General features: G+C 36.5%; 5 protein-coding genes and 1 long non-coding RNA gene across 17 annotated transcripts in view; 3 read left to right on the plus strand and 3 right to left on the minus strand.

Annotated features, from left to right (window-relative positions):
* LOC105685750 (F-actin-monooxygenase Mical) overlaps positions 1 to 10,593 on the plus strand; it is a 34,631-nt gene extending 24,038 nt beyond the window's left edge. For 4 of the 7 annotated variants that reach the window (XR_007276818.1, XR_007276821.1, XR_007276819.1 and 1 more), the window contains 8 exons: positions 1,700 to 5,275; positions 5,363 to 5,392; positions 6,218 to 6,362; positions 6,528 to 6,675; positions 6,750 to 6,859; positions 6,949 to 7,122; positions 7,207 to 8,790; positions 9,122 to 10,593. Coding sequence is in view for 2 of the 7 variants with exons in the window: in XM_048649514.1 (XP_048505471.1) it covers positions 1,700 to 5,275; positions 5,363 to 5,392; positions 6,218 to 6,362; positions 6,528 to 6,675; positions 6,750 to 6,859; positions 6,949 to 7,122; positions 7,207 to 7,532 (4,509 nt within the window). In the remaining 5 variants the exon portion in view is untranslated. Of the gene's footprint in view, positions 1 to 1,699; positions 5,276 to 5,362; positions 5,393 to 6,217; positions 6,363 to 6,527; positions 6,676 to 6,749; positions 6,860 to 6,948; positions 7,123 to 7,206 lie in introns of all 7 variants that reach the window. The other 3 variants (XM_012400109.3, XR_007276820.1, XM_048649514.1) reach the window with 3 other exon arrangements.
* A 63-nt stretch (positions 10,594 to 10,656) lies between these two features.
* On the minus strand, positions 10,657 to 13,251 carry LOC105685752 (integrator complex subunit 11). Its single transcript, XM_012400116.3, has 2 exons — positions 11,273 to 13,251; positions 10,657 to 11,198 (listed from the first exon to the last, which is right to left on the minus strand). The coding sequence occupies exons 1-2, from the start codon at positions 12,767 to 12,769 to the stop codon at positions 10,908 to 10,910; spliced, it is 1,788 nt and encodes a 595-aa protein (XP_012255539.2). The 5' UTR covers positions 12,770 to 13,251; the 3' UTR covers positions 10,657 to 10,907.
* Positions 13,181 to 20,078, plus strand: LOC105685751 (DNA repair protein RAD50). Of its 4 annotated transcripts, XM_012400115.3 has the most exons (20): positions 13,289 to 13,331; positions 13,663 to 13,720; positions 13,935 to 14,189; positions 14,269 to 14,418; positions 14,500 to 14,941; positions 15,014 to 15,168; positions 15,270 to 15,468; positions 15,592 to 15,815; positions 15,984 to 16,249; positions 16,331 to 16,430; positions 16,511 to 16,631; positions 16,709 to 17,078; positions 17,169 to 17,374; positions 17,472 to 17,803; positions 17,893 to 18,312; positions 18,393 to 18,518; positions 18,642 to 18,917; positions 19,002 to 19,135; positions 19,230 to 19,361; positions 19,482 to 20,078. In XM_012400115.3, exons 3-20 carry the CDS (start codon positions 13,944 to 13,946, stop codon positions 19,681 to 19,683), a joined length of 4,101 nt encoding a protein of 1,366 aa, XP_012255538.2. In that variant the 5' UTR covers positions 13,289 to 13,331; positions 13,663 to 13,720; positions 13,935 to 13,943; the 3' UTR covers positions 19,684 to 20,078. The 4 variants fall into 4 exon arrangements, with proteins under 4 accessions (XP_012255537.2, XP_012255538.2, XP_048505472.1 ...); XM_012400114.3 differs by lacking the exon at positions 13,663 to 13,720 and having other exon boundaries at positions 13,181 to 13,331; XM_048649515.1 differs by lacking the exon at positions 13,289 to 13,331 and having other exon boundaries at positions 13,386 to 13,720.
* Positions 20,014 to 20,469, minus strand: LOC125499821. The gene is made up of 2 exons (XR_007276823.1): positions 20,335 to 20,469; positions 20,014 to 20,246 (listed from the first exon to the last, which is right to left on the minus strand). It is a non-coding gene; the product is annotated as an uncharacterized LOC125499821 (long non-coding RNA).
* On the plus strand, positions 20,371 to 22,667 carry LOC105685753 (protein Tube). 2 transcript variants are annotated; one of them, XM_012400117.3, is made up of 4 exons: positions 20,371 to 20,519; positions 20,604 to 20,877; positions 20,960 to 21,129; positions 21,231 to 22,667. In XM_012400117.3, the coding sequence occupies exons 2-4, from the start codon at positions 20,714 to 20,716 to the stop codon at positions 22,451 to 22,453; spliced, it is 1,557 nt and encodes a 518-aa protein (XP_012255540.2). In that variant the 5' UTR covers positions 20,371 to 20,519; positions 20,604 to 20,713; the 3' UTR covers positions 22,454 to 22,667. The 2 variants fall into 2 exon arrangements, with proteins under 2 accessions (XP_012255540.2, XP_048505475.1); XM_048649518.1 differs by having other exon boundaries at positions 20,389 to 20,519; positions 20,587 to 20,877.
* On the minus strand, positions 22,571 to 25,254 carry LOC105685754 (rabenosyn-5). Of its 2 annotated transcripts, none has more exons than XM_012400118.3 (7): positions 24,980 to 25,254; positions 24,762 to 24,896; positions 24,496 to 24,636; positions 24,226 to 24,387; positions 23,795 to 24,149; positions 23,324 to 23,717; positions 22,571 to 23,250 (listed from the first exon to the last, which is right to left on the minus strand). In XM_012400118.3, exons 1-7 carry the CDS (start codon positions 25,113 to 25,115, stop codon positions 23,029 to 23,031), a joined length of 1,545 nt encoding a protein of 514 aa, XP_012255541.2. In that variant the 5' UTR covers positions 25,116 to 25,254; the 3' UTR covers positions 22,571 to 23,028. The 2 variants fall into 2 exon arrangements, with proteins under 2 accessions (XP_012255541.2, XP_048505474.1); XM_048649517.1 differs by having other exon boundaries at positions 24,469 to 24,636.
* Positions 25,255 to 25,354: the final 100 nt, after the last annotated feature.

Here is a 25,354-nt window from a genome sequence, read left to right on the forward strand (position 1 = left end):
ATAATCGAGTTAAAAGTTAAGCCGAAGTTATCGGACAAAGTTGGCAGTCAGGATTTAAGGAAATATTTCACAAAATCATTCAGTCAGGATGGGGCTACTAGTAGTGCGGGTGAAAAGCAAAGAGATTCAAACGTGACCGACTATTCGAAAAGATTAAATATTGCGATTGGAAATCGAAATGCATTTGATGCCATTGATTTAGAAGTACTTGACGACGAGTTCATTGACACAGAACAGCAAAAAAGCAAGCATGGAACAGTTGAATCGAATGTCGATGGTGAAGTGTCTTTAAATAAGGTGTCGTTCCGTGTAACAGACTGTGAAAATAATAGTCTGTCAAGTAAAGATGACCATCCCACACTTTTAACCAAGTCTCAGAAACGCAAATCGAAACCCGTGCCATCAGCTACAAGTGAACGCAAATCTGATCTTCCATGTAAAGTGACTGTCACCCAGAAAAAAGTTGATCATTTGCAATCTGATATGGTTTCAGAAACTGTACAGCACATGCCCGAGACAAAGGCAGATACAATTTTGTCATGCTATAAAAAAATTGACGAAAAAACGACTGCTCTGAGCAACAAAGATGCAAGTGCTCAGGAAATTGAAAAAGTTACTGTAACAGAGAAAAGCGTTACTGCACCCGTAAAGGTAAAATTGAGTGAGCCTGGCGAAATCGGAATAAAATCTTCGAGGGATTTGCTGGGACCTCCCAAAAGACCTGATCGTAGACGTCTGTCTCCAGATTCTCATGCTTCGAATCAAATTATTTCTCCGGAGAGCTTGAAGAACTTAATACCGCCAGAAATACCTGTACGAAGGAAAACTAATACAAAAAAATCTGTACAAGTGCCTGGAAATTTAAGTGCAGAATCGTTACAGAGTTTAGATAATCTGAACATAGCTTCTGATATCCGTAGTTCAAAATCATCGGAAAAATTATTTGTAGAAAAATTTGATTCTGATAATGGTGGAAAAGATTCGTGCGTAGAGAATAAAAAATCGAATCCAGTCACTCGATTATTTGCCCAAAAATCTGATGCTCACGGCTCTGCAAAGTCTTTAAATACCTCAAATTCTGAAATAAATAAGAAGGATAAGTGTAGTATTTCGTAGTCTGATATGTACTAGGATTATAAGGACAACAAACTGATAGATTTAAAAAATTCCTCTAGCGTACATGCAGAGTATCAAAAGAATTCACTCAGCTGTGATTCTGTGTAGATGTTTTGAATTTTTTAGTTTATTTTCATCTAACAACAATGTTTGGAAAAAAAAAAAATTAATAAAGAGGATATCTATTATATAAAATATGGCTGATGGTGATGAGAGATTTTTTCAGAGAACCCAGAGGCTGATAACATAAGGTAAAAAATTTTGCTATAAGAGTGGAGTGTTGTCAAACTAATAATTGTTTAACACTGATTTATTAATCGTATGGATTTGCTTTTGACTAGTAGTGCTTTAGCTCACACCAGCACTTATACTCATACTGGTCTCTGTAGTAACTTCACCATTACCAACAGCCCATATTTTATTAATAATCTCTCTTACGATGTATACGTTGTACATATTACGAACGATATGTGTACATAATTTCACTAATTCTACTATAAGAGTGCCTCTTACCAAACTAAAATTCTTTTTTTATTCTCTAAAATTCTAAAAGAAATCTGTAGTAACGTTGAACTACTTCCAGGTTGCTTCGGACGACGACTCTGCCGAAGATAGCGATGACAATTCTGCCACGGAAATATCAACAGACTCGGAATTCGAACACGATGGCACAACACCCACTCAACACGAAATTCCAGAAATCACAATAAATGACTCCCACGTTCGAAAAAGCAGAGGCAACTATATCGAACCCAGAAGAGTGCAAGTAAAGAGTCACGTTATATCACCGGTGAATGGAAATTTGAAGGAAAACAAAACTTCAGGTGTAAAATTGGAATTCTCCAAACTTAAGGCTAGTGAAGAATCTGCTACTTCACCCAGTCCAACAAATTTGTACTCTGCGCAAGCTAGTCCAAAAGTAGCATCACCGAGTCCGCTCGTTAATCCCCGCAAAGGTGATTACCTGCTTAATCGGACTCATTCCACAGAAGGTATAGCCTCGAAGCTATCCTTGGAACTTAAGAAACGGTACTTACTCGGTAGTTCAGCATTTACTGGGTCTGTCATGAAGTCTGGATCCACATCAAATGTTGATACGAAATTGAGAAGCATCACGGATGTCATTTCTCAGCACCAAAAACTCCTGAATCCTGCTCCAGAACCAAGCCCAACTATGCAAGCATTTCTTCAAGGCACCAATAAACTCCATACCACCAACGTTCAACTCTCTCCTCTGTCACCAACAGCTTTATTTTCGAATTCACCTTTGAAAGGAGCTTCAATCGGTCAGTCGCAGAAAATACTCTCCGACATGAGGTTGAAGAAATTGGCTGATCTTTCAGATACGTCAAAAATACCATTGCCCGACTTATTGAAAGAAACGAGTATTATGAAGTCTAGAACAGATCCAAACATCGTTCATAAAGATTCGCAAAAAATTATAGACAGGAAATTGATAGAGCAAATAGTTCCTGAAAGTGATGGAAAATCCACAGCAATAGTATCAGAGGAAGCAAAAACCAATGAGGTAGCCACCGATGAAAATATCGACTGCAGGCCCAGGAGTCCATTGCATGAAACCTCTATCATTGTTCCAGAAGTTGATTGGCATAAATCTACTAAGGAAGTATGTAAGGAAACGGAAACATCGGAGGATTCAGAAATGGATAGCGATTCTTTATCGTCTAGTGAAACAGAATTAGAAGGAATAGTTGAGAAAGGTGAGCCTTTAGCTGCCAATTTATCGCCCCCGAGGTTACAAATTCATAGCACCAGTGGAGAATTGTTATTAGATGAAGAAACTGGCAGAGACAATGAGGCTGAGGTCGGTGTCACCTTTGAACCAGACTCAATTGAATGCATAAGAGTGCAAGATGCGCGTGTTTTACCTTTGGAAATGAGTGAAGCGTCTGAAAATCGTTCATTTGGCAATGTACAAACTGTGCTAACTGAAACCGAAAACATGAATAATAAATTGAATCAGTTGGAACCGAAAGATGAGGGGAGGAAAACTCCAAGCAATTGCAGCAGCCCAACGTCTGCTGGCTCTGGAACTTCGATTAAACAAGATGATTCAGAAGAAAATGACATCACTACAGCTGCTCTCACGGAAACTGAATTCTCAGAATGGGCCAGAGACGGGGAAGGTTTAGTTTCTGAGGATTTGCGTGACGTCGAGTTTAACATCAATCCAGAGTTTATAACTAAAAGAAGAAACAAGCTTTACAAACACGCTAATCTTTCTAATGACAATATTCCTGTTAGAATAGCCAAAGAAGAAGATTCCACAGACTTAGATTTTGATTACAATAGAATAAACAGAGGAATTGAACTCCCAGTTAATCACACCTCAAAGCTGCTTGCTAATGGTGAGAATATTGATTTCATGGATACCGATAATGAGTCTCTCCTGGACGACAGTCTTCAAGATACTACAAATACCGCATTATTAAAAAATAGAGGATACGTTGAATTTGTCAACGTCAAAGCGTTGCCGCCCATGAAAGTTCCAATTGATAGCAAGTCTGAGGCTCCTATTGCGGAAACGGAGTTTGACCATGAATCGTTTTCTGAGAATGAACAGTACAAAGACGAAAATGTCATTGAGATAAATCCTATAACGATGGATGACATCAAAGATAGATTGAATAGTGCCATCAATAAAAATGTCAAATTCGTGAACTATGAAAACTCTATTACTGGAATAAGTGAAAGTGAAGTATCTGGAGAAGCTGCTAAAAAGGAAGTTTGTCAATCAATGGATGAGGATAGTCTTTTAGTTGTGGAACCTGCTGAAGATACCACAACTAGTGAGATCATAACTGTTCTTGCGAGTCCCATAAATCCACAACCTTTGGCAGTTCCAAATCAGCCTGAATTGGTCAGCAATGAAGTTACAAAGCTCATCTCTTCGCAAGATGGGAGCAATCCCGATTATTTAGAGTATGTTAAACGTCTGCAGTCCAGAATCGCAGAGTTTAGTAATGCAAAGGATTCGATAGATGTAAGGAAAGCAAAAAGAAAGAGTTCCAAGGGTTCCGCACAGTTACGTTCACAAGAAATGATAGCAGAGGAAGTCAAAAGTCAAGAACTTCAAGCTAATAATAGTTTAAATTCTCCGGCAACATCTAGAAAACTAGAAGAGATCACAAGAGAACGATCTAAACAAAAAAATCTGATCCAAGATATATTAATGGACAAATTACAGGCTCATAAATTGAAGTCAGCTGAGAAAAAAGCCAAGAGAGCTGCTAGAACATCTTCTTTCAGTCCTGGTACTGCAATTTCTCCGGTCAAACCGTTTCAAACTCCCGGATCATCGCCAGCGCCACTGAAGTTTGTTCCAACGTCTATAATTACACCAACAAATAGCCCAGTGCACACCACTTTTGCCGAAGCACAAAAAACACTCGACATGGAAACACCGGCAATTAGCATTGTGCAAACCAGCAGAGCCGAACAACCAAACATCAGACCACCGGAAGAAGCGATGTTGAAGGTTGGTTCAGAGAAATCGGCTGGGTCAATCAGTTCTGATTTAATCCTTGCTGAGATTAATGCATCAAAAGGTTACGCTGATGAATTTAGAACTCCCAAAGCTCCGCCGAGAACCAAACATGAGGAAGCTAGGAGAACAGCAGAGAAAGCAAAGCAAGATGCAAGAGCACGTGCAAGGCTCAAAAGTGACGAGGACTTGGGATTAAGCCCAGAAGACAGGATAAAAGAACTGAGATTGAAAGTAGCAAGAACACAGCTTTCTATGGAAGAAAGAAGGAAAGCTAGCGAGAAAATAACACCGGAAATAAGACCCCGGCATTATAGTTTCAGCTCTGCGAGACCTGGACATAAATTGCAAACTAGTAAAAGTACAGACAATGTAAAAGCCTGTGCAAAGAAAGTCAACATTGAATCTAAATTGCCTGGAAATGCTAAGTCTATGGATGAATTAGTGCAGTCCTCGGAGATCGTGAACGAAGAAAGTCATGTTTCTGTGAATAAAAGAGAAAAGAAAAAATCAAAGGATCCGGAGAGAAGGAAGAGTATTATTCAAGCCGTTTCTGACTTTTTCAAGAAAAAAGATTCCTCCCCATCGCCACCAAACCAGAAGGAAAAGTTCTCAAGGTTCAGACTGACGCCCAAGTCCAAGGAAAAGGGAAAGGTAACTGAATAGAATGATCTTTTTGATATTGAGGAGTTCTCTTCGTTGACCTGGAATGATATAATATTGAACTTTTCCGTGTTTCAGTTGTATAAGTCATATTCGGATGGGTCAGATGTAAGCAATATATAATGACTAGTCACTCATATTATATTTCTTTACCTGCAATGTGTTCTTCTATATTATTTATTTATTGTCAGGTATATTTTTCTTCATTTTTATTTGCTTTTCATAAATTTTATACTGTGCTTTGTTATTTACCAACTGACAGATTGTACATGCGGTCATCTCGTATTTTGAACCAACAATCAAAATCTCACGTTCAATATGAAATGCTTGGTGGAACATTCATGTTAAGATTCCATTATTAGTAAAAAGAAACTCGTGTATGATCTATCATATTTTTTTTGTGTTACCGGCATGATTTTCGAGTTGAATTAACACTACTTGACAAAGTGATCAATTATTATTTATTGAAAGGCAACACATGATATAGAAAAAAACAATTTTTTTGTGGTACCAGAGAAAATTGTTTTCTCTGAATTATCGAAAAGTATAAACAAAAAAATTTGAATCGAGAGGTATTTGAGTTGATAGAATATGTTTGTTTCCAAAATTTGTTTAATACATTGTTAATTGTTTCACTACCCAATAGAAGCATAAATCCATGCAAAGAACACAGTAATATTTTCCTGTAAACTTGTCAATAGCTCATCCAGTAGGCTAGGTGTAGAAGAAGAATACAGAATCGAAAAAGTTATTGAAATATGAGTTTCATATGAGAATAATTTAATGTTTTAAACAGATGGTCTTACGTCAAACTTTTTTTGCATGAGTGTTCAATACAATGAGTGATTTGTATCATCCTGCTCTATTGTTCTACAAATCGATGATAATCAACAGCCATGATAGTCCTTGAAAAATTTTGTAAATGTGTTACAGCTCGATAAGGAACCTTCTCAGAAATTTGAGCACAGACCCAAGAGTGTTTGCGAAGGAATGTTGGTTGGAAGTTTCTTAGATGACGATCCACCACCCGTTCCACCTCCACCAATTGATTATGCTCTCAGCGCTTCCCAACTCTCAGGTGAGAAATACTCTGTGTTCCATAAGAAGGTGGATTTTGGCCATTATTATTATCGGGGTTTGTGGAGGGACTGAAATTCGTGATATGTGCATTATCCATTTATTATGAATGGTGAGGGCTGCTCGATGAAACTGGATTGTAGTAAAGCATGTATATTACAAACAGATGATACTTTATCCGAAGAAGATTCCAAGGCAGCACCTATGTCAGCTACGCAAGCACATAGAGCGTCATTGGCAGACGATTCGTGTAACAGCATGCAACGGAAAGAGAAATCGGCCAGAAGGCTAGCTAGGCAGACCCAACTGAAGAGGTGCGTGGTTCCCAAATAGGACTAAATATTTTCAAGTTTCGACTTGTCTACTGAATTATACATTCTTGCGATAGATTACGAATGGCTCAGGAGATACAGAGAAAATTGGAAGAAACCGAAGTCAAACAAAGAGAATTAGAGAGCAGAGGCGTCAGTGTGGAAAAAGCCCTCCGTGGTGAAGGAGGTACCTGTAAACAATTATTGTTGGAATTTTTTCCCCACGAATATGGTTCAACCCAAAATGAGGGATATTATATAACATTAAAATTCCAGAATGTTCAAACCGTGAAGAGGCCGATTTGCTCAGCGAATGGTTCGACTTGATGAGAGAACGAACAGAATTGCGAAGATATGAAAAAGAATTATTGGTACGGGCTCAGGAAGTTCAACTAGAAGATCGACATGAACGTTTACAGCAAGAACTGCGCGAACGCTTAGCTGACGACGGTAAGTCATGAGAGATTTATTTTCCCATTGCCTTAAACAAGGTTGTATTTTTCAATTGATTATTTTTCGATCTTCTTCATTCAGATGAGAAAAAGACCAGCGCCGATGTGAAAAAGGAGGGTGAAATCCTTACGGAAATGTTGGAGATTGTAGCAAAGAGAGACTCGTTGATTGCGCTACTAGAAGAGGAGCGACAAAGGTGGCGTAGACCCTCGTGCCCAACACTCACTGCACCTGCCACAGCCACTGTCACTCCTAATGGCACGACTAACAATCCTTCGATAAATCCAACAACCCCAATATCGTATACCTTCATCCTACTGGCTATTTTTATTGCCTATATGCTTTCGTTACATGTAGTAGAATTTTGCATCGGATTCCATAAAGAATCCTTAGTATTTTTTACCTGAATGTATTGTGAACTACATTCCAAAATTTGAATCACAAAAAATGTGTATGCTAGTTACGAGTGTAGTAAACTTTACTCGTAGTGTAGCTAACTTAGACTGTTTGAAAGACAGCATGAACATGATTTGCTTGAAAAATTTGTAATGCTTTCATTTGAGTAGTCTGCATGAGTATTATCGTAGCTCTTAGTATAAAACTCATTTGAATAATGTGACAATTTTGCTATGCGACCAGATTTGTAAGTAGTTTTATTCAAAAGTTAAATCCAAGCTTGAGACGATGCGGAACTAATACATCGCGTGTGCCTTTGTCCTACAGCTCCTGACAACGTTGTATGAGCCAGTATAGTATGTATATACTAATGACAAATATTGGATACAAAACTTTTTTCGTATGTGATGCGGTTGTTACAAATGGAAACTAAATACCTGGAGTTTTAAAGCTATGCTAATCTAATCGAATACTTTCATTAATTCCTAATCATGTACAATGGATCGTGACAGGCCCATTATTAGAACAGTTAATAATGCTTGGAAAATTTTATTTTATTAATTCATGTAGATCAAATCTCTCATGAATGTGATACCTTTATTTTTTATCATCAGCACTCGAAAGTTTATCATGGAATTTATTTATATAGACTAGAAAAAACACTGTTGATTATTTTTATTTTTAATTTCATGTTACTCGTAACTTATTTCGTCCGAGAAATGCGTTTGAATTCATTTTCAAACATCGATTCGCTGCCAGACAGGTGCACTAAGAAGATTATAATGGTGTGCGTTAACCCACAACTATTGATATATAAAATTTTCATGTTACTGCGAAACTAACTTGAGGTAGAAATTATAAAAATTATCAAAAAATTTTCGCAAATATTCAGTGAAAACTAATATGCTACACATCATGCCTACTCGTAACTTCATTTAAAATGCTACAGTAGTTTATTTCGAGCCGCAAACTGTTAAAATTTTCGCAAATCATCGCCTAGACAGACCTATGTGATTCCCATGATTCTTTTTGTTCCTCGTAATGACTTATACATAATCAGATAACATTACTGCCTATAAACAAATATTTTTCAATAACAAAATAAATTCAATTAACACAACTGACAACGAGTACATAATCACACTCACATGCGATAAAAAAGACAATGGGCAGAGGGTAGTAAGAATTCGGCACGTCTTGGCTTGATAAAAGAAAAAAAAAAAAAAATGAAAAAAAAAACCTGCACGTTGCATTTCAGACACAGATCTGGTAAGCTTTATGCACTATCAGACAAACCTGTCGTAATAGTTCTATTATTTCAGAATGTTGTTTGAACAGATAAATAGTTGAGTTTTGGAAAATCTAGCAAGGCTAAAAATAAACTTGTATCATTTCTAGACATTTCCCAGCTTGCTTGTTCTAATACACATAATACGATGTGTGTTCTGTTTCTAATAGATCGTACTTTACTTTTAAAAAATGTAAACGTTCTTTAACTCTCAGATATCGCATCATAATACTTGTATGCTTGTGATAAGCGCTGTCCAATTCATTAACATATGGTTCTAACCAATCTATGATTCTTTTTTTGTTATCCTAGGTACCAAGACGAAGATCGTGACCTTGAGGCTCAAATGTTGGCCAAGGGTCTGAGGTTGACCCCCATAAAAAAATCATCGTCACCTTGAGACTACACAGGCGCACGTACTCTGCTTTGTCTTTTCAGATGAAAGCGTTATTCCAAACATCATTCTCTAATTTTCATATCGCAATTCACTACTAATGTTGATGCTGAATTTATTTGCTTGTGACCACAAAATATTTTAACTGACAAAACTCAAACTATAATCATAGTTGAGGAAGTATGCTACGAATTTATAGAAAAAGATATGCAAGTTTTTTATTCCATTTTTGGAAAGAAAAAAAAAAGGAAGAACAGTGAAACGAAATCGTGATATGTATAATGCTAGAAATTAATAAGGCTTTGAAGATCTATTTTTTACGTTTTGAATAGACCGGAGTGATAGTTTAAATTGAAAAAGGAAGAAAAAAGAAGGAATGTTAACCGACCGTTAATATTAAATGTAAATAGGTCACAATTTATAGTCGAATTATCCTATTCGATAATTAAATAGCTCGGTTTATTTCCTTTTGAGAGAAATAATGCAGCGTATTTTAGATCAATTGATTGATTTGAATCAATAAACTACAAAACGACGATCTAATTTGTAGCACCAGCCATGAGTCAACGACTTCAAGACTCATTGCTTACAAGATATGTAATTCAAAGTAAAAAATGGTCCCGTTTTGAATAATCTAATACCAGTCGACAGGATTAAGCCATCCAAATTAAGTTAACCAGTATGAGTTATTCGACCGTATGAAGTTATAGCTCATATACCTGAATCATAAAACATTATACTTATGTCCAATAAATGTGTATTAATATGATACCAGGTACGATAGCATATGTGACGCTCAATGAAACAGAAGAAGAGAGACCCAAAACGCAGGAGAACCTAAATTTGTACAAGATTTGTCTACTGGTGAATCAATGTTGATGAATTTAATTATAATTTGTGATAGTAACACCTCAGAGAAATGGTATATTTTGTATGTCTAAATGAAATGTGTGCCTCGTATGTGGAATTAATATGACGAAAAAAAACTGTGAAACTTGAGCTTGCTTTTTACCTGGCATTATGCTGCGTGACGTAATTTTTATGACAACTTGTTTTTCCCGTATGCTTCTTCGAGTGGACTAACAATGGCCAGAGAAAGTTTCGCCGTTTGGAGTAATTCTATACAATATGATATGATTTGTAACTAGTCCTATTTGAAACGAGCCCGATTCATATTATGTGTAAATTTCTGCTACACCCTGCCTTGTATCCTCTGCGCAACGTTGATAATTTGTATTATTGATAGTATTAACGTATTGTATGAGCATGTATATATTTTCAGTACGATAAATGAATAATATGTATATTCTTTTATTCTTAATTTAACACTGCATTATTTAAGTTGCGTATTTCTGTACTAGATTATAATAAATGCTTTTATATTATTAAATTCTGAATATTTTATTCGCGATATTTTTCCACAAAATGTAATCCAAATTCAAAACACACGGACATTGTTTCACAATTTATTTACATTTTGTCGTGTACACATTATCACAAGAGGGAATGAGAATGTTGTACCTCATTGTCAGTCAGAAATCTCAATTCAACAAATGACTGAATTTTGACAGTTGTTAAAATTCTTATGTTAATGAAATTTTAAAAAGCACCTGAGATCTGTAGAGGATTAAACGGTTTATGAACAATGTTCTTTGGAAAAACTTACTGTAGAAAAGATTCGTACAAAAATCTTATTCACAGATATTAGTTGATCATTGTTTGCAAGAAACCAAGGATGTAACTTCCCAAATCCTCGTCTTGATTAGTCCAAGAAACATAGACACTCTTCAAATCATCATCATCTCCTTCAACTCTAACTAACACAGATTCTACAGATATGGACCCTTCGACCAGTTCGACCGTCCAGCCAGATAATCTTTCCTTTAATGGTTCCAGGAGTTTCAGAATCGTCGACTGTGCGGTGCCCACATCCCTCAGTTGGACAGTCGATGTGAAACGGACTATGTGTTTTATTATTCCCGCTGCTCTAGCAACCTGAAAATAATATTCATTTTACTCATATTTCGTTTGTGAATCAAATATTTATTGAGATATCAAATTCCTGTTACCTCATCGGCATCGACTAAGCACACACCGTCGTCCCGCAACATTAGGACGCTATGCAGCAGTCTTCTCCTCTTTGGGTCAGGTGGAAGTACAGAGTACCTTTTAGCCTCTGCTTTTAAAAGCGCAAGTGATGCATCAACTGGAACGTTTGCAGTAGTATAAATAACGCAGGTCTCTCCATTGGCAGGATTGTAACAGTTAGTTCCAAATTCCTGCCTGATTTTTTCTTTCAAGTATTCCATCTTTGCAGCTTCTCCATGGACGAGCATAACATTTTTTGGTTCACAATACTGAATCAGCTGCATAATACCTTTGGCGTCCGCATGAGCCGAAAAGGACATGTATTCAACAGCCATTTTCACTTCTACAATTTGTCTATTTTCGAATTCAATACGTTTTGATCCATTCAGAACTTTATGACCAACAGTGCCTTGTACACAAAACCCAGGCATGATTACCATGTTAGCTTCGTTCGGGGCCCACTTTTTAAATATCTGCAGAGACAGTCCTGCATGGAGCATTCCTGGTGTAGCAAAAACTACCATAGCACCTGGGTTATCGATGTAAGATTTATCGAATGGTTTGATATGCTTGAAGTCGAACATATTTCTTTGGACAAAAGTTTTTTTGATTTTTTGATTTGTCCATGTAATGAACATTTTATAATAATTGTTAGCTTTTTCTGTTAAACCCAGAGCAAAATATACAGGTACTTTGAGGTTCATCCTTTCCCAGTAAGTTTCTAATAATATACAAAGTTCCTGAGCACGACCAAGAGCAAAAACTGGTATCAGAACCTTACCACCTCTGTCGATACATTCGTGTACTTTTTTCAAAAAGTCTCTTTCCCTACATCTCTTTGAGTCTCGTATGGTAGTTGCATAAGTCGATTCTGATATGAGCAAATCAGGTCTACATTTGTCAATCCATGCTGCTCCCAAATGTCGATCTGGTGTCATGTTGTAGTCACCAGTATAGACAATGGATTGCGATCCCACTCGAACCCAGAACATAGCAGCACCGAGAACGTGCCCAGCATAGTAGGCTTTTATTTCTAATTCCGGATCAACCATCACCGATTGGTGCAGTGTTACAGCAACTACTTTTTTCATGCAATCTTTGATCATTTGAGAAGTGAAAAAGTTGCTTTCTCCTTTTCGTTCTACGGCTACTTTCCTCATGTCCTCCAATAAGATCGGGGCGATTGCTTTGGTGGGGTGCGTCATATAGATTGGACCGGTGTATCCTACCATCTCCGTGAAATATGGTAATGCTCCACAGTGGTCCAAATGGAAGTGAGATATGATGACACAGTCTATATAGCTCGTAGCAGGTCCTTCAGGTACAATGTATGAAAAATCAGGGAATCTCCTTTCATCGTTAAAACCCATGTGCATACCACAGTCGAGCATTATGTTTTTCCCACCCATAGTAACCAAAATGCAACTCCTACCAACGTCTTGGCCAGCTCCAAGAGGTGTAACTTTTATGTCAGGCATTGTTAAAGGCGATGGTATCAATTAATTGTCTTTCCAATCCTAATAGAGGTAGGTTTTTTCTTCACGGAAACGGAACCACACTTCGGCAACGAATTCAGAGTTGAATTCGTTGCTTAGGGTTAATGTTTGAAAAATTGTAAATTGAGCAACAACCAAACGAGCATATCGATAACTCGAAATTACTTTATCCTGCTATAGTTAATTGGTGTAGTATATTTCTTGATTTGATCCAACAAATCGCTGCGGTTTACTGACATTAAAACTGATTAAAACATTTCACCAAAACGCATATTGCCCACCGTGCATCGTGCTAGACTCTTGACCAACTCTTTCCAAAGGGTTTCAAGTGCTGCTAGTTCAAAAAACTGCTTGATGGGTCCAGTGAGAGGGCGTAAGCTCCCGAGACCTTGCGTGGACATATGTATGATCGTCAGCGTACCCTATCTATGCTCAATGCTTCGAGCAAGGCCCCAAGCTTTGACAGTACATGACAGCACAGTAGATGGCTAATCTCAAAGCTCGAAGTAGCAACACCGGCATTGTCTTACAATAGCGGATTCTCGTGAGCACTTTTAGTTTTTATAAATATCATAAAATTTAGGATTCGTCAACTAATGTTTGAGAAAAATTAAAGATTATAGTTTGATAAAGTTTTTATGCGAAAGAATTCCGAAAAGTTCTAGTTGCTAGAACACAAAGTTACATCGTTGACTGAAGATTTTTACATAGAGCGTTGTCGGGGTCTAGAGTAGTTTTCCCGCGTGTTCCAATCGCGAAATTGAGTTTATTCAAGAAATTTCGAGTAGATTCGTGCTAAGATAATCAACTGTCAAATTTTATATTGCTCCTCCTTGAAACTCAAACCCATTATTTTTTTTCTTTATTCGGTGCAGAATCTGCCAAAATTGCGTCTTTGTTCCAGCCGGTTTTGGCAACATTAAACGGTTTCAGGTATCAAACGTCTTCTTATCAAAATCCATGAATCTAGTCTGAGTACTCAGAACAGGCAGTTAACATCAAAAAAGCAATGTTATTTAAGTCGATACATACAAAGCCTTGATAGTTGTTTCTGGAATTGTCAAACTGATGTCTGTATCTGCATTTCAGTTTCAAGTCAAAATTTGTAGTAATCAACTTATCATATGAATTTCGGTCAATTACATAGAGCTGAAATATGTCGAGAATACGGAGGTTGGGAATTCGAGGAATTCGCAATTTTGGTCCAGGCGATGAGAAACAATTACAAACCATAGTATTCAGTCATCCGCTAACTCTGATACTGGGCCCAAATGGAACCGGGAAAACAACTATCATTGAATGCCTGAAATATGCAACAACTGGAGAATTCCCTCCAGGAAGTACTGGAGGTGGAAGAGCTAATTCGTTCATTCACGATCCGCTGCTCACCAACGAAAGCTCTGTAAATCAAATTGGATATGTAGTGCTCTATATTTTTATATGAATTGACTGAAATATTTAAACGATTATTTCATGTTCAGGTAAGGGCTCTAGTAAAAGCTGAAATAGTTGACATCAGAGGAGAGCAAGTGACAGTATCGCGTAGACTGGAGTGTACTCAGCAGAAGTATGGTAAAAAATTCCAAACACTAGACAGTGCACTGTCACGGATCGATCCAGCAACTGGAGAGGTGATTTGCATTTCTTGTAACGTGTAATACGTATTTGAATTTTGATCAGCTGTAAAAAAGTATTATGTTGTTTACTACTAGAAAATCGCAATCAGTCATCGCTGTGCAGACATAGACTCTGAAATGGAACTAGCCTTAGGAGTGTCAAAGCCGATTTTGAATTACGTCATTTTTTGTCATCAAGAGGAATCTACTTGGCCTTTGGAGGATGGAAAAAAACTGAAAGAACGATTTGATCAGATATTTGATTCTGAAAAATATAACAAAGCGTTGGAAAAAGCCAGGCAAATTAGTAAAAAATTACAAATTGAAATTCGCGTATCAAAAACTCAGGAAAAAAGCTTGAAAATCCTTCTTGAAGAGGCTACTGAAAAAAAGAAAAATTTAGCTAAAAATGAAAGGCGACTAGCTAATTCTGTTGCTAGAATTACAGAGATTTCATCAAAGATACAACCCATTGCTGAAGAACTATCTCAATTAAGAAATACTGAGGTATCTTACATGAAATTGCATACTGAAAAAGGTTAGTTAGAAATTCCGCAAAATCGTTATTCGAATTAGCATTTCAATAAATGTTATAATTATTCATTTGTAGAAACTAAAAAAACTGAGTTTGTACTATTGAAACAGCAGATTGCTGATTTGAAAAAAAACATTCAAACTCTTCACAAAGGTACACTGGAAGAATTGGAAAAGGAAATACTGGCATATGATTCAATACTGACTGAGATGGAAGCTGAATTGTCCACTGTAAGTTGATCGTAATATTTTATATAAATGACTCCAATATCAGTCAATTAATCATAATATTGCATATAAATAACACTGTGTGAACAAACAAATCATTCCAGTTGAAAGTGAATTTAAAACAAATTGATAAAGAAGAGAACAACTTGAAGCAGGTTATTGGTAAACAACAATTATCAATTGGCGAATTAAAGCAGCAAACTCAAGCTTTACAAACAAACATTATCACCCGAAACCAAAATCTTGAGGAAATGCTAACGAAATGGGGTATGGATGGAGTTGGTCCTGAAATAACTGAAACAGGTAAATTGGCATTATCGGTATTAGCCTAAAATTTGTAATGATGGAATTTTTAGAATGCATAACATTTTCTTGATGGCTTTCCGTTCAGACGTTTCAACGATTGTATGTTGAATTTTTTAACAGAGGCATCAACCTGTTTGGATCGATTGAAAGAAAAACTTCATGATATGGAAGCGGGTATTAAAGATACAGTTCTAGAGCAACAAAATATCGAACAACAATTACAAAAAGACTTGGATGAGCTGAGAGATAAAAAGTCTAAACTTGAATCAGGAATGAATTTGCTCAAAAAACAGATTGCCGAAAAACGGAAAGAGTGTGGTAAAATGCACGCCCTAATAGATGAGGTGTGACTTTTGTCATTGATTAATAACGTTCAATTCTCTATTCATTTTCAATAGATATTTTTGCAGTATGATAATTTGTTGAATATTCGAATCGAAACTAAATTTGCTTGATTCATCTTATCCATCTATAATCATTCCCTTGTTTAAAATATAACCTTCATGCACTAGGTGAACGTATTAGCGAGTAAACTGGACATCATTAATTCCAAATTACAAGAAGCAAATAAAAACGTCGACTGCCTGGCTGGAAGCCTCGACGTCAATATTGTGAAAAAAAATATACTGGATGCTATAAAAAACCGTGATGAAATGGAAATGAACTTGGATAAAATCAACAAGGAAGTAACGTTGCTTCAGCAACAAAGCTCATTAAATGGCGAACTCGATCTGCTCAAGTCTAATTTGTCTGCAAAAGAAAAGGACGTACAGAAACTGTGAGTATTATGACCATTAAACATACATCAAATAGCCATTGGTAAGCTCACAGAATTTGTAACTTGAATTATAATCTTTAGGAAGAACAAGCATGAAGATAACTTGAAGATGCTATTGAATGTCAAAGTCTTGCCAGATACCGATCTTAAACGTGCACTCAATCGTGTCCAGGACAGCTTGGTATGTTGAAATATTGATTCGATTAATCAAAATTACCAGCTTATAAATTGATATTCATGGAAATTATTGATTGATTTCAGACTGATCGCATAAGAGAATTGAATGAAGCTATGCAAAAACAACAACGTCAGTTATCTAGCTTAGAAACGACGAAAAAGTTCAAAGAACGTGAATTACAGGAAAAAAATAACGAATTAGAAAGTAATTATGTCTGTTTTTTATTTCCTCTCGTTCTACAATATTTAGTTCCATACTGCCATATACCATTTATTTTGCAGATATGCAAGATGAAATAGAAACAATGTGCCATGGTAAAGAATATAACGAAGTTTTGCTACTTGCTAAAAAAACTGTACAAGATTTACAAGACTCCAAAGGATTGTATGCTTATAAGAGTATAGCGTACAAAGATTATATACAAAAAACTGATTCGTGCTGTCCATTGTGTCATCGGAATTTTGAAAATCAACAAGATATTGAAGATTTCAAATCAGAGTTAACTGATGAAATAAATAAATATCCCAATCAGTTGAAAACGTGTGAAGAACAATTGATAATTCAGCAAAAACGGTACGACTCTTTGGTACAGCTGCAACCCCTTGTAAAAAAAGTCGTTGAGATGGAAAATGTCACGTTGAAGACCCTGAGGTAACGAACAAGACGTTGAATATAAAATCTATTCAGCATTCATGTTATTGAAATATAATTACAATATTCTTGTGCGATTTGTTTAATTAGGGAAGATCTCAGTAACATCAAGCAGAAGTTATCTGAATCACATACGCAGATTGAGAAATTGAGATTAGAACTAGCTGAACCGGAAAATAAACAAGCGCAGTGCAAAGATATTATTGGCGACATAGCCTTGTGGGATCAATATTCAGCAGAGGTAACAAAATTAGTTCAAGCGATAGCTCATGTTAAGAGCCGTCTGCCCGAACGAAGTAAGTCATGAAACTCTCAACAAATAGCTATGTATTTTCGAAGGATGATCTAAATGAGGCTTGTTCTCTATATTGTTTTGTTTAATAATATCGACAGCGGACGATAAATCGATGCAAGAAGTTCAAGGTGAACAAGAATCTGTGCGAAAAGAACTCAGTACAGTTCGCAAGCAAATTGAGAGCCTTCAATTGTCACTAAATAATTACAATGAAAAATTGCAAAACGCGAGAGAAACTAGAAATAAACTTGCCGAGGAGCAATTAAGGATTACATCAGAGGTTCAGAACCTTAAACAACTACAGGACAAGCTGAAAGACTTATCTGCGGAAGAAACGGCTCTTCAAGAAAGCGTTCAGGAGTCGCAAATCGAATTGGGACCTGTTAGTCAGCAACTCTTAGCTAAGGATCATCTCTTACAAAAAACGAAGGTAAATTTTAAATGCTGATTGATCATGAGAAATCCGAGGAATAAATGTTTTTGTTGTAAATTATTGACGAGTATTCTTATGCTTTATAGAAAGAACATCAGCAGTTCTTGGAAAAAGAAAGAGCTATTTTCGCTGAAAAATCTAGAAGTCTGCATGATTTGAATGCTGTTCAGTTGGCAATTGAAAAAAGCATTCGTCGTGGGGTAGTGGAAGCATTGAAAAGGGCTGAGGCTGTTATAACAAAGTACCAGAAGCAGGCAGATGAATTGGATTGGGAGAAGAGTGAAATATCTTCTAAAATGCATGATATAGTAAACAATATTTCCAAGCAAGAGACCTTAAAACGGGACATGAAAGATAACGTGGTGCTGAAACAAAAGACAATGGCAGCTAGAGAACTTGAACATCAAGTTTCTGAGCTCCGAGAGAAATTAGGTGACATGAATTATCGCCAGTTAATGGAACAAAAAACAAAATTGACCGAGGAACAAGAAGATCTATTCAGAGAAGTATGCCTTTGGAGCTTTTTATTTATTTGTGTTTGATGTGTGACAACCAATTATTTTTGTTTCATAATTATTCGTTTTAGAAAAACATTGAACGAGGAGGTCAGGATGAAATAGCACTCAACATTAAGAAATTGAAGAACGAGCTCGATAAAGAAATCTTTAGGATGGCACACAAAAATTACGTAAATAAATGTGCTGAAGTTTTGGTAAGTTGAACTTGTAATTCTAGAGTATGATCATTCTACAATTATCGAATTCACTAGGAGGTACAAAAAATTTTATCTCGGTTTTTTTGTGAAAATTATTCTTAACATATGATTCGTCACCAGGTGCAAGAGCAAACTGTGAAAGATATAACATTGTACATCACAGCTCTAGATCAGGCAATAATTGAGTATCACGAAGAGCGAATGGCTACGGTAAACAAAATCATACTTAATCTTTGGGAGCTAATCTATAAGGGCAAAGACACAACATCCATTCAGATTCACACTGAACGCACTGAAGGACAATCTGAGAAGAAAAGGGTTTATAATTACAAAGTTGTGCAAGAGAAACAGAAAGTTACCATGGACATGAAAGGACATTGCAGCGCTGGTCAGAAGGTTAGAAATAAACTCAAGTCAGTTTTGATGAAAAAATTATACTAAATTCTGAATAACAAATTGTTAAAATTCCATATTGTTTAGGTACTGGCTTCAATTATTATTAGAATGGCTCTTGCTGAAACATTTGCCAAAAATTGCGGTATATTTGCGTTGGATGAGCCAACAACAAACCTTGATGTCAGTAACATGGATAGTTTAGCTAAAGCACTTGCTACGTAAGTATCATTAAGTACAACACAGGAATAAAGAGCATTGTCGAGTAACGCTTGTGTTAATATTACTGTCATTATTATTATTATTTTTGTCTAGGATTGTTAATATTCGTTCAAAGCATCAGAAAAATTTCCAATTAATCGTTATCAGCCACGACGAATCTTTTGTGAAGCAATTGACCAGAGTGAACAGAATCAAGAGGGTGCACGAGCTCTATCGTAATGAAATGTGAGTACCTATGTTTAAGGGAATTTAATGAAATAGTAACTTTATGAACACAGTAAAAAATATAGTTACTCGTTGTTGCGGAATATTCCTCTCGAAACTTTCATAATTTTGTGATTCAAGTGGACTAACGCAGATTAAGACGTGGTGCGTTGATGTTACCGCAAGCGATGCCCCAGTTGATCCAGATTCCTCTGAAGAAGAGGAAGCCAAAGATACCGAGGCAGAAATCCGTTCACGTAAACGAAGAAGACTTGCAGAAGAAAGAAAACAGCTGGCTCTTACTGCGTCCCGTAAAAAGAAGATCGCAAGAATGGACATCTAACAAGGATAACAAATGACTGAATGATTTGAAAAGTGTATTTTGCAGGGAATCTTTGCCTTATTCCATATACTTAACCAGATATTTTATAAGTAGAATATTTCATCATATTGTTTACTAAGAATTTTCCTAACATTGATACTCAAGTTTAAGTATTAATATTTCAGTGTAGATCACTGTTCCATTTTGAAATCATTTTATCAATTTTAACTGTTATAGTTTTCATTGAAACGTTTTCTATGTTTTTGTATTGTTGCAAAGTTGAGGTATGTTTGTTTTTTGCGAATTTTCAGTACAAAAGTACGAATACCAAAGCAAAACAACGAATGATTGTTAAGGTACCAAAAAACCAAACTGTTTATTATTGAATTTAAATATAGTACGGGTATTCTTCATAATAATTTTTCTCAAGTTCCTCAGTTGTAGGTACCTATCCTACGTTACTTCTCTATTCTGGGTGTAGCTCTTTGGTATTTGCATCCAAACGTGCCTTGCTTCGAACTCTTCGTTATCTTCTCCCTTTCCATCCTTCTACTGTTGAGAGAACTCTTCTACCAGTTTTTTCACTAACGAATTCAGAGCTCTAAATTTGTTGTTTTTACCTCCTTAAAGCATATACATATAGTACAAAATATGCTCTAATTGTAAGTCTACCTCTCATCGATATTCATTCAAATAGAGACCCCTCCATTCTCAATATCCTCTATTTGTGACTTCAATCGAACTCCATTGGAGACACGTAATTGGAGATAACAGCACAGTGCCAACAAACAAATCTGTGATATTTACAAGTGTTTGACAGGTCATGGGCAAACCAGATAAATGGGACAAGAAATGATGTAAAAGTTAAAAAATATTTATAGTGCAATTAGAACAGTGATATAAACTCTGTAAATCTCTCGCCAGCTTTTTGCAATTATTAGGTTAAGATGGATTCGTTCTGAGTATTCCATGCAACAAAAATCGCTGTGTCTCTGGATGGATTGCTTTGCAGTGCTTCAGTAATTAGGTTTCTGACAGGCAAACACCCCTAATGACAGCAATGGATCCCAGTACTGAAATTCGTAAATTGAGGCCAACCGAACTCTACACACTTGCCAGGATTTTAAGTATTTCAGATTCATGGAAAGACTTGATGGCAGTTGTACCAAAGGAAGGAACTGAGAATGTACCTAAATTCAGTTCTGAACACTTTATGTGAGTCAATTATTTGTTTGAGTAAGATACTCTCTTGTTTGAAGAGCGATGAAATTCACAATTGCAATTAAATGATTACTAGATTCATTGAAAATGCCAGCTCCCAACAACGAAAGTCAGCAGCAGAAATATTCTTGGAAGAATGGAGTACGATGGGTAAACAAAGACCAACTTTACGATCAATTATAGAACTTCTTGTGAAAGCTGAGTTATTCAGAGCTGCTGATTACATTGCAGTTGATTTGCTCAAAGGTAATAGAAGGCTGGTGAAATCTCAAAGTCCCGCAAGTCAAAATTCATACCCTGATTTTTATTTTCAATTTATAATAATCATAACGTCTTAATATTTTCAGGATCACCTCCAGAAAGACCAAAATGTGGTCCGGCAGCCCCAATTGACATATCAGAAGAAGAGTTGAAAAAATTAATGGACCAAAACAATCCTGAGTTAGGGTTTCCTACATGTCCTTTAGATTCTATGGCATCTTTGGATAATGTTTTGGACGAAATGGCTTATCCGTCTCACCTCTCAGATGAAAGTCTGATCAATCAGCCGATAATGCTTCAACAAGTACAGCAACAATTGCTTGAAACTAATTTACAAAATCTCCAATTGGGTTGCAGTCAAGAAACCTACAATCAAAGACTGGAACAGAGTAACCAAAACCCTTCCAATTCCAATTTAATACAGTTTAGCAAAAGTGTATCAGAGGACTGTGCAAACAACGAGCCAAGTAATTGTCAACGTAGCAATTCTAATTTAATGATATTCAGTAGTGGTAGTGTTCAAGGCACAACTAACATAGACCAAGTCATTTCATCAAGACCAAATTCTTCCCAAATCAACGTTGTCCACAATACCCATAACAACGTTTTTCTAAATAAGAAAATTCCTTCAACTACCAATAGCTCCCCAAACTACCAGGACGAGTATAGCTCCAATATAGAACACAACATAAATGCTACTTCTGAAGAAAATAATTGCAATGAATTGGAACTTCAAACCAGTGAATTGCCGGCATTTGTCGCAGATATTGGTAGAGGATCGACATCTTTTGATAGCGAGTTGAAATCAAGTGAATTACCACAATTTGTAGTTGAAATCGCTCATCAGCGATCAAGGCTATCAGCTGGGTCAGAACGGCTTACTGAACCAATTTCGTCAAATGACTTCACCTCGTCAGGTACATCGTCGAACTACTCTATTAATACGACTGAGTTGATTAATACCGACACCAACATACCAATTTGTGTTAATGCTTTTGCACAAAGTTTTGACAATACTGAATTAGTTTCTGCGGAGCTGCCACAGTTTGTAGCCGACTTAGGACATGCAACAAATCACGTTACAACCCTAGATGTTCAACTTAGTAATTCGAAATCAAATCGATATCCAGAGGAATATTCCAGTAGTGTTGTTGGCGTAATTACCACAACTACTGATCAATATTCACAATTGAATTCCCAAGAATTACCACTGGTTGTTTCAGAATGTAATAAAATGCATAGCCAGTTGGAAAAAAGTCAAAGAGAATTGGTGTCTGCAGAATTGCCTCAGTGCGTTACAGAGTTATAAAATATTGCTGGAAAGCTTGGTTTGCAAGCTAATTGAGATCAAACTTTGGAAAAACCTCCAACAAAAATAGCTCTAAGTCCTGGGGAACTGACCATTCCTTTCTAAAGTAGTCTCATCGAAAGTTTATAACATTGTTATCTTAGTTATTAAATTATACAAATATTTATATATAAACTCTTGAAAATAAATAATACATATTTTATAATCTTATAAACATCAAATATCTTTCTCATTCTATGCAGTGAGATCAGTAGACTATGACCTGATCGACAAAGCACATCTCTTAAAAACTACATCGTTTTCACTGACAATGAATAATTTCATGTAGAGTCTATACATGATATCTGTAATAATTGTGAAATAGTGACAGACTGATTTGTGATATTAACGATAAATACCTAGACATCTCCGATTTGGGACAGTTGAGGAAATGGAACTGGCTATCGTATAAAGAATGACAATTAGCTCTGTTCAAATACTTAGCTAAAATATTGAGTATTATCATTCCTCGGCTACAAAATATTCATGTTCAGGTATTCAATATTCGTTCATTTAATTAATCTGATATAAATAACTTAACTGTCGCTGTTACTACTTTGTTTCATAGCAAAGTAAGCACTCTGGAGTTCTCGCAGGTTAGTTTCCAGAGTAGCAACTTCATCGTATTTGTGGGCGTCCCGCGCTTGTTTAATATATGCACGAAGATTATTCATTTGTTCTATAATCGGATCCATAGATGCTGTCAGCATTGGCGCGGCACTGGATGTACCCCATCCTTGGGATTGGTCAAGGACCAGCTGTAGAAATGTTAAAGGTTGATGACCTTTGTTACATCCCAACAACTTTTTCTCACTAAAATAAATTTGGTACCTGTTCACTTCTCGAACCAGGAATACTATCCGTACTTGCACCTTCTCTCTTCTGCAGCTCCCTACGTTTCTCTTTCTGAAGTTCTTCCAATTCCATTTGCCTTTCATATTCAATCCTAGCTTCAATTGCTTGTCTTCTCTTTTCTTTGAGCGCTATGTATTCTTCTTCAGTGGGCAACTGCTCCGCGTCTGGTAAATGCTCTTTTAAAAATATTGTAGCTGATGATCTGACCATCTGTTGCAACCTTAATACCTGGCCCTGAGGAGGATTATCAACATCTTTGATCCCCAATATTAATATTTTCTTACTGATCAGATCTATGTTTGCAGCTAGCTTTTCAATTCTCCCTTTTAAGACTTGTGCATCCTCAAGGTTGTATGTTGTTTCTCCTTTTCTGGATATTAGGGAAGAAAATGAACAAGAGCAAGTAAAATCGTAGTAAATTAAGTTGGCACGGCTCATAGTTCTTACCGTAATGAATTGCACATTTTGTTGTACATCATTGAATGTTCGTTAGCCTCATCTATGTAAGAACGCATTTTTTCATAAAACTGGCATATGATTGGTTTCGATAGTTTTGTTTCTTTCAATCGTTCCCTAGAACTCAACAGTTCCTCGCAGTGTACACAAAGTCTAAAGTGTTGTTCACCATTAGAAGAGTCATTAACCAGTGAGAGTACGCTGTTCAAACTTCCACTGGATGGTGATCTTGCCAATTTTGATAATCCTATCCCAGCGCGTATAAAGCGACCAGCTATCGGGGAGCCACTGGATGTTGGAGATATTGCAGAATCATCTTGTACCAATGTGGGATTAATCATTTTTCCTGAAAAGAAGTTTTGGTGGTTCAAGAGGACTGAATATACGATAAAATTGTGCAGAAAATTGGATATGCTTCTTACTTGCGTCTGCTAAACTCAGGAACATTGTACAATCATGGCACATCACTGCTCCACAAAGCCTGCAATGATGTTTTCTACGAGCGACGTGGAAACTTTTAGCACAATTTGGACACAACTTGACGGATTTATCATCTATCCATGGAACGATGGCTTGCTCATGAGCTGTAACTCAGAAAAACTACATTTTTTTACACAGGATGAGAATACATAGCATTGATACCTTAATTGGGAAAGGATAACAACTATCAGCTACTGCATATCGTTGACAACCTCGTCTGCTGATGGGATCCGAAGGCAACTCATTCAACAGCTTGTCTAATCGTATCAGAAGCTTATTGGTTTCAGTGGAATATCTTTCTAGTCTTACATTTCGGATTTCTGTGAAGTACCTTGTGTAAGATCTCGTTTCACCTGTAACAGGAGAAGAAAATACTTGAAGAAATAGGATAAGATGTCAAAGTAATATCAGCTCCAATATAACGTTTGACAAGTATCTCAAGAATAAAGAATATGATGTAATTGGAGATTATAGATACCTAATTCCTGTGGCTCCCAAACTCTGTAATACAAATCTAGACTAGACTCCTGATTTTTTTGTATCACAGGAGGGGTGAATCCTTCTGAAATGTCATCATGTTTCAACATTTTCTTCTTCGCTTTGCCATAAAGTTCTGAAAGAATCACAGTACAGTAGTTATTAGTAAAAAACTGGAAGAAAATAAGAGATCTTATGATCGTAGTTTGAAAAAAGCACCTTTGAGGGTCTTCAATATCTCTGGGTTATCATTGTGAAATTCTTCAAAGTGTTTAGTCAGTTGATGCGGTGTTTTTAAATCGGTTAGGCATATAGAGCACAAAAAACCTTCAAGCACCTGTCCACTTTCAGCCATTTTAACGAAATGCAAGCAATTTTATAAAATATTAAATTATTCTTTTATCTTATCAACATCAATGAAAATGTTTCGCCACCCGGGGGGTGTTCGTTTGACGTTTGATCAAAAGCGTGCACCATCAGTGGCCATTTTCAATATATCAGCTGTCGCTGCGAGCTTTTGCATCGATTGTCGACGAGGAAGCTGGAGGCGGGAAAACTGACATTCGAATTTCCCCACCATAAACTGCCATAAAT

This window comes from Athalia rosae, chromosome 2 (genome assembly GCF_917208135.1).
Source record: "Athalia rosae chromosome 2, iyAthRosa1.1, whole genome shotgun sequence".
NCBI lineage: Eukaryota > Metazoa > Arthropoda > Insecta > Hymenoptera > Athaliidae > Athalia > Athalia rosae.